This window comes from Ylistrum balloti, unplaced genomic scaffold, assembly GCF_031769215.1.
Source record: "Ylistrum balloti isolate Yb309-2 unplaced genomic scaffold, AGI_CSIRO_Ybal_v1 Utg370302, whole genome shotgun sequence".
Lineage (NCBI taxonomy): Eukaryota > Metazoa > Mollusca > Bivalvia > Pectinida > Pectinidae > Ylistrum > Ylistrum balloti.
The window spans coordinates 205642-213261 of NW_026782226.1; the positions used below are offsets into that span (position 1 = coordinate 205642).

The window sequence follows — 7620 nt, forward strand, 5'->3', positions numbered from 1 at the left end:
CATACATAATGTATCGTTTCTGTCATCTTATAGCAGATATTTTAAAGAGCTTACTCAGATATCAAATAGGCGTTCCCTGGATGGTCAGTTATCATAACGATGAAATTTCGAATAATATTACTAAGATTGTAGATAACATGTAACATGTGTTTTATTTGTTACAGAAAAAACGGAGGCTTATGACCTTGACACGCGACCTTCAAGGCCAAAGTCCGCAAACATTCCCTCTCTAAAGTCACCACATAATAGATTAGGGAACGGACACAATCTCTTTAGTAATCACTTTCTTGCGCCTGTCAGAGAACAAGACAGTTTAGGCGGAAGAAGACATAGCATACAGACGTGACGTCAATGGTTCTATTTTGCCTTCTATTATGACGTCAGTGATAAATGTTATTTAATTGATATGTGATATCTGATCGGATAGTGAGCTATACACTACTGATTAAACATAACGACGATTACTGGATATACTGAATAATCCGTGACGTCATATAAATCACCAAATTCAATATTCTGTAGATATTGAGACCGGAATTACATCTCTGATTATGTCATTGTGGTTGGCAAACTTCCTAGAAGCAGATTTTGCAGCTTTTCGATTGGATAATTCGATAATGTGTTCGCATGTTTGCCAAATATAACAGCGGTTGCTATCATCAACCTATCAGTATTATATTGTGTATTTCATTCCAAGGGAAACAGGATTATTGTTATCGTAAGTGCAAGCTTGGCACCACACGAATGAAACACATCAAGAATCAGAACAACAGTTTTACAGTGAAGATCTCTTATTAAATTAACAGTATCTATCTCCCCTTAGCAGTGTTCGCAGTCCAAGTATAAGATTTTCAAGGTTCAGCATTCAGCACCATGATGTTTGATCTTATTAAGATGTAGATAGAAATAATCCAACGCCCAAACACTGTGTTTGAGTTAAGGACTTGGTCAAAATATATCATACAAGGATTGAGACTTCTTGTGTACTCAACCTGGAATTATTGTTCATACCACATATCTTAACACATGTAAGATATGCAGCGAAATGGATGACGCTATTCTTAGACAATAAGTTTGCTGCATACAGTGATGACGCGCTGGATGGTGTTTTCTCCTAGACAGACGGGTTTGTCGGCAAATGGAATTTTTCTTGTTATCTGTTGCATTAAGTATAGATGATACTGCTAAATACTTAACTAAGCTACGCACACTCAAACACATGCCAAAACAGTTGTAGTCAGACTGTTTCTGCAACAGGAAATTATGAAATAATCAACCTTTCTCATTCACCGAAAATATTATTGCGACGTAAATCGTCAGCAATGTTGTTAAATGATAGTGGCGAGGACAGTGGAATACTAAGTGAAGCCGGGTTTTTTACCAAATACATCGTTGATAAATGGTAAATAGCAGTGATTATTTTGGTACAAAGGCAGAGAGGAAAAAGCCCTCACAAACTTCGTAAAATAAAATAAACGAAAGTTACTCAGTAGAATGCATCCTACAAGGTATTTATACATAATAGTAAATGTTAATGTGGTTCCTCAAACGAGCACAAGAAGCAGTAAGGTTTTTTAAAACTATGACAGCTGGTACTATCTCCGAACTACTTCATCTGACTACATAGATATGCAGTTAATGAGAATATTTTAATTAAATTCCCCACCTGAAGTTCATATCCTGTATACAAGAGTTCAAAAATTGTTCAAGGATTTGGTAAGGAAATAGTATTATGTGTGTAATTTACAGTTCGTCTGTCTGCCATTCCTTAATATGCAAAGGTCAATAATAATGTCTACAGAGCAGGTTCTCGTTGTCATGGAATTGCATGTCATTAGTAACATTGTGGTAAACTTTAGTGTGTTATATCTGAATTGTCATTTTAAATAATTTTGGTCAAAATGTTCATATTATAACGATACAGTCAATTCCTGACTGGCGAAGCCAATGTCTAACGCCACAGGGTATATTACATAAGTGACATATAACTAATGCATAATAGTATTCCTTTGATGAGTTTGATTTGCGTACACTGAAGAATATTTGTCAAAGAACAATATTGCTGCGTACGCTTATCCGTCAGACATTCCCTATGGTGATATAACCATTGGAAATTCCATGATCAATTTTTTGTGATAATATTATATACTTTAGTATTTATATAAAGTTGTGTGTTATCAATTACCTGTAATACAAGCATGTCCATGTACATACATTTTTCAGGACAAAACTCTTCTAGTGATGTAAGTTATTTTGCTCTGTACATTGTAATGCTTAATCGTTAATATTTCTTGTTTTGTTTATATTAAAAACAATGCATTTTCCCACATATTTAGGAAAGTGATGGGAAAGTTTTTCTGTTTTTCGGGAGTCTTTTTGCCCTTTGCCTATTGAAGTTAAGTTTGGATAATGATTCTGTTAACATGCTGGTATTTTCTTTGTTTGTTTAAACCTATTTAAACAGTTCTTGTTAACATTGGATTTACTTCGTTTTGAAAACACTTTTTCTGGTGTAATTTGCTGTAGATTCTGCTATTTCAGTTGTATCAACCGTGTTGTCAAATGCTTTGTTACGTAACAAAAATATCAAAAATGGTATTACTGGAAATGATTGGTTCTGAGAATATTTGCAAGGAAATGTGTAAGAAACATACTTTTACATTCCTTTCCATTCAGTGTGAGATATGTGATAGTAGAGCCATATTCTTCCGGATTAGAGTGTAAGTTAACAATAATAAACAATATCATTTTAGAGTTTCTTGATGAAGTATATTTCACTGACTGGCGTGTAAACTCCGATGTTTTACACGAGTGTATTGCATCATATTCACACCTTTTTTAGTTCATTGATTCCAGCTTTGACATGCCAGCTTTGTTTATATGAATGTTCTACCATCGTTATTCTACCAGATAGTATAATTTCAAATCCAAGGCACCAGTCTTCAAATAATTTATGATGAAGTAAGTAAATACAACACACTTATTGATTAATTCAGTTAATTAAGTGAGAGTTTCCTGTCATATTTAAAAGACAGAGTTATCTTTCCTGAAGTCCGTAAGGCACTCTGGGCAATTTTATTTTTACTGCGAATGCAGTGATCTGATTAATCAAAAAAGTTGTTATTTTCACGCAGTCAAAAAGGCTGTTTTTTGATGTTATGGTTTTCAAGATCTTTGTATTAATTAAACGTTCAAGTAAACTCTTTTTTATCAAAAGATGCTAGATGTAAATAAATCAGCACTCCTCCATAGACACTAAGTCAATCTTTTTAGTGATGTATTCCTCGCTCTAAGGGAATTTACCTTCTTTCCAATAATTTTGCATTCCCCTTTCAATTAAACACTTTAAAATAATTGCATGGCAGTATTTCTCGTGTTAAGAAAGTCATTAATTTTTAAAAGTCTGTCATTCGAAAGCTCAAAAAAAAAAAAAAGAACAAATAAAAAAAATCAGAGATTCCTCAAATTACGCAGCAAAGTTTGTATCTTCAAGACTAGAAGCAGCAGAAAAATTGTGACATGGAAGTGATGACAAAATAATTAAAAGGCAAATATTGAACATGAATACGCTGTTTTCCTAAATTTATAAGATATGACTATGCTTATATCATACGAATTAGTTAAAATCATATTACAACAATAGTCTACATGAGTAGAGTACCTACATGTAGTTAATTTATCAATTTATCCCTACTTTACTTTGTAACACTACTCGGAATAGTTTCAAAATGTTTACCGTTGAATGATTCTAATCTATAAATAGATTTCAATGTTAATAACATTTCAGAAAACAGATCTGCAATGTCCGTTTTCAGTTTTGAGGTGTTCACTCCCGTATGTGGTTTTATGGAGCCGCGGTATGTTATACACTGATAAGATTTATGATGTAAAACGCATATTACAAAACAGGAAATGAAAGCACACGTCACACTAGACGGTGTTTAAGTGCATGGAATATTTTACATGTTTGTAATGGTAGCAAACAAGGGATGTAAATTATTACACACAGATATATTGTTATGGCAGCTAGTATATTGCAAACGTTCTGATTAATCATTTTGTTAAATAAACATGTTCAAAATGTTACTCTGTGTCACGTAATTTTGTCTTCCACTAACAATGGAGACTAGGGTTAGATTGCCGAATCTGACGTAATAGGTTTGGTGTCACATGTCCGTCTACCTGGGACAATTTCCGCATAAGAAATTGAAGAATAGTTGTAAAATGTTTATAAATATAAATAACGTATTCCATACATTCATCGTTTAAGTATGATTTCCACAAGGGCATTTTTATTATATTTGCAAACAACACAATTTGTTTCTAATCGCATTTTTTTTCAATTCTAACATATTTCATTGCCATAAAATCATCAGTAGCGGGATTGGACACAAGTTATTACAACATTAATTAAGCCCTCTCCGCACAACAAATTGCATTCTGATTTAATGAAATTTTATAGCAAAAAGCTCTTCTTATTACACACATTGTATATCAGAGAATGATAAATTAATCAAAAGGGAACATACACTGTATTATCAAAACAGTGATTCTTTTATAACATGTGTTCGAGAAAACAAACAAAAGAAACGGTAAAACAACATTGCGACGGTATTACATACTGTAGAATAATAAGTTTTCGTGGGAAATTTATTTTCGTTAATTCCGTGGATAATCTTAATCAATGAATTCATATGATCTTAATTAGTATGAGTATTTATTTAGCTCTTTTTTTCCGTAAAATCAAATGTCCACGAAAATGTAACTTTTTCACCATGAAAAGTCACGAAAATTCTGTTCCGCAAATAAATATGATCATACAGTATAGTGTATTTTGAATAACAAAAAAATCTTCCATCATTTTTGTTAACATGCCGATTAATGTTACTATTTTATATGTATTATGCTAATTCCTCGATGTTATTACGATATAGGCTAAAAGTGATTATAAAAATAACCATGCTCAGTCTTGTGATTTGTTTTTCAAATTAGTTAAATGAATTGCAAGCAAATGTTTTATGCCAAACGTAGTATGCTCCTTAAATAGTTATGCGATGCGTAAGACTAATAAATACATACGGAAATGTACATGTATAATATGGTAGAATGTATTTTCCATTTGCAAAACACTGATATAATGGGGGGAAAATATCCGCAACTCAATTTTTTTATATATATCAACAAAGTCGTCAAATAATATATCTTTTTAAACAGCATGTCCACTTAAATCTTCATAAATCATAATTTATTTTCTTGTTAATACATCAAAAAGCAAGAAGCAATGAAAGTCTGCAATGTCAATATATTATATCTTCACATTAAAGCAATTTTACTTGTATTTAACGTATCATGATCGCTTTATGTTTAAAATTCCTTGGTGATCAAATTTGTTTTGCGTCCTGGCATTTTCTACAGACTTTAGAATTATCGTCAAGTTCAAACACCTATGCTTCTTCTCCAGTTTATAGGCGCTCGATTGGTAAAAAGATAACTACTGGTTAAGCAGATGGTTCTTTCCTAGTTCCTGATTCACAGCAAAAAGTAAACGAAATGTTCAACTCAACGATGGGCGCGTGAATTTTCCGATAAAAAGGACAGTTCCTGAAATAACATCGCGGATAACGAAAACGAAGGGGTGATCAGCTACGAACTGCTGAGTGATACTCATTGCACGCACCATTATTGCGGTCGCCGCAGCTGCTTCTGTTCCCTCTTCATTCACCTCAACAAATGCCTTGTGTACTACGTCACTGATATGTGCGTCAGCAGGGGGTGAATCAAACATTCCGCTTAAATCGGCATTTCCTGCAGAAAACACATCCTGAATTCCAAGTTTTGAGAGCACCCTCTTGAGATCAAAATTTGCTTCAATCTTAAACTTCGGTAGTGCCACCTCTATTTCCTGACGCCGCATTCCTTTTACTATTTCATTGATCATTATTACAGAGAGATTGTCCTCGATTTTTGAAAGTCCATCAACTGAATTTGGCAAAAGGATGACCATGCTTCTTCTCTTGCCCTGGTACGGCAGCTCGACAGCTGTACAGTCATACTTTCCGAACCAACCGAATGGAATAGTTAGTTTACTTGTTTTCATCATATCCACACTCATGGACTCTGTAAGGCTAACATGGAAGTTCCGTTTTGATGTCGAGTCCAAAGGGAACTTTGTTTCCCAGCTCCCTTTAAAGTAGATTGCATTGGCAAGAACTATCAGAGACAACGCATTGATAGACCCTGCGGGAATCAAATCCTGAATTTTATTGTTAGTCTGTGCTTCAACCCAGTCATTGATTGTCTTTCGAGAACCCTCAGGATCTTCGCCAAAGTTCAATAATTCCATTTCGCTTCCATAATACAATTTGGAGTTTTCTGTATAGTCTATTTTCAGTTTCAATCCCTCCTTTGAGAATATTTTGTTGGCAATTCTCAATACATCACTTCCAGTTTCATTAAGTTCCGAATGGAGTTTACGGTACTCTTCATGAATATTCTCTGTTAGAACGTCATTCAAACAAAGTACTTCGATAATCTGTCTTCTGGATGTCCCTTCTGTTCCGAGCATCGCTAACATCAGGGCTGCTGAAACGCTGTACGGCGATAGCACGGAGTTAATAGCCTCTCCCCGACACACCTCTCTATATAAGTCGCAGGTAAATTCAGTGACTCCATCGCTGTATGTTGTTAACATCATCACTGGTTGCTGCTGCTGCTGCTGCTGTTGATAAGTTGCCATTTTCGCTTAAAATATATAATCCTCACCAAGGAGACACAATCCAGCGAAAAATATCGTTTCTCTCCTTAACGGACAAACGTACACTGATAAGCACGATGTATTTGTTTTTCCCACAGTAAAAGTCAGACCACTTGAACGTGTTATATCGCACTTGGTGTTACAAAACCATCCAGATGAAACAGTCCTTGTGATGTAGGCTAGCTGTGTATATTCACATTTGTAGCCAACAACACCAATAAATTGTCATGTCACAAACCCAGTGTAACAGTTTACGCCCAATTATTAGCTTTTATCCCTTTCCGTCCTCTTTTGTGTTCATGTACATACACCTTACGGGTAATAATAAGGAAATTGCTGTAGCGTCCATACACTCATAGCTGCTTGAATGCTACAGCTGTGCTCATAATGCAGTATATACACATATATGTGTATGTTTACAAGCGTGTATCAATTTCGTTTAAAGAAACCGGGAAGGAATGTGTTTATTATTACTACCGGTACAAAAATTATAACAATTATGTTTTTTTTCGAAGCGACTACAACATTAGCCAGACATTCTGCAGTCAGGATTCAATCTATTTGTTATTGATCAAGGTTCTGCTGACTGGATCTGCTCAATGGCCCTAATAAACACTAGGACTTGGACCCTTAAGTCATAAACATTACATCACACCTGAATACCACCGTCAAGTAAATATTTAATGTCCAATTGCCATAAAAACGATAGAAGATCACGTAGATTTATTGAATACTTACAACTGTATCGTAAAACCCATCTACAATGTAAATGTAGACACGGTGACTTTTAAAGTGATAGTGTACTGCTATTGTGTTTTTATATATCTAAAATTATAAAATAGCTACAGCAAGAACGAACTCTGAAA

At 34.4% G+C, this 7620-nt stretch overlaps 2 protein-coding genes across 3 annotated transcripts in view; one reads left to right on the forward strand and one right to left on the reverse strand.

Annotated features, from left to right (window-relative positions):
* The window catches only part of LOC132553179 (proline-rich protein 5-like), a 38847-nt gene extending 34761 nt beyond the window's left edge, over positions 1-4086 (forward strand). For both annotated transcript variants that reach the window (XM_060217405.1, XM_060217404.1), the window contains one exon: positions 165-4086. In XM_060217405.1, coding sequence (XP_060073388.1) covers positions 165-346 — 182 coding nt within the window. In that variant the 3' untranslated portion in view covers positions 347-4086. The remainder of the gene's footprint in view (positions 1-164) is intronic.
* A 178-nt stretch (positions 4087-4264) lies between these two features.
* LOC132553175 (leukocyte elastase inhibitor-like) lies at positions 4265-7106 on the reverse strand. The gene has a single exon (XM_060217398.1). The coding sequence runs from the start codon at positions 6734-6736 to the stop codon at positions 5555-5557; it is 1182 nt and encodes a 393-aa protein (XP_060073381.1). The 5' UTR covers positions 6737-7106; the 3' UTR covers positions 4265-5554.
* Positions 7107-7620: the final 514 nt, after the last annotated feature.

What these genes read in the sequence shown, in the direction of transcription:
- LOC132553175 (XM_060217398.1), bottom strand. Translation starts at nt 6,736, where the DNA reads ATGGCAACTTATCAACAGCAGCAGCAGCAGCAGCAACCAGTGATGATG.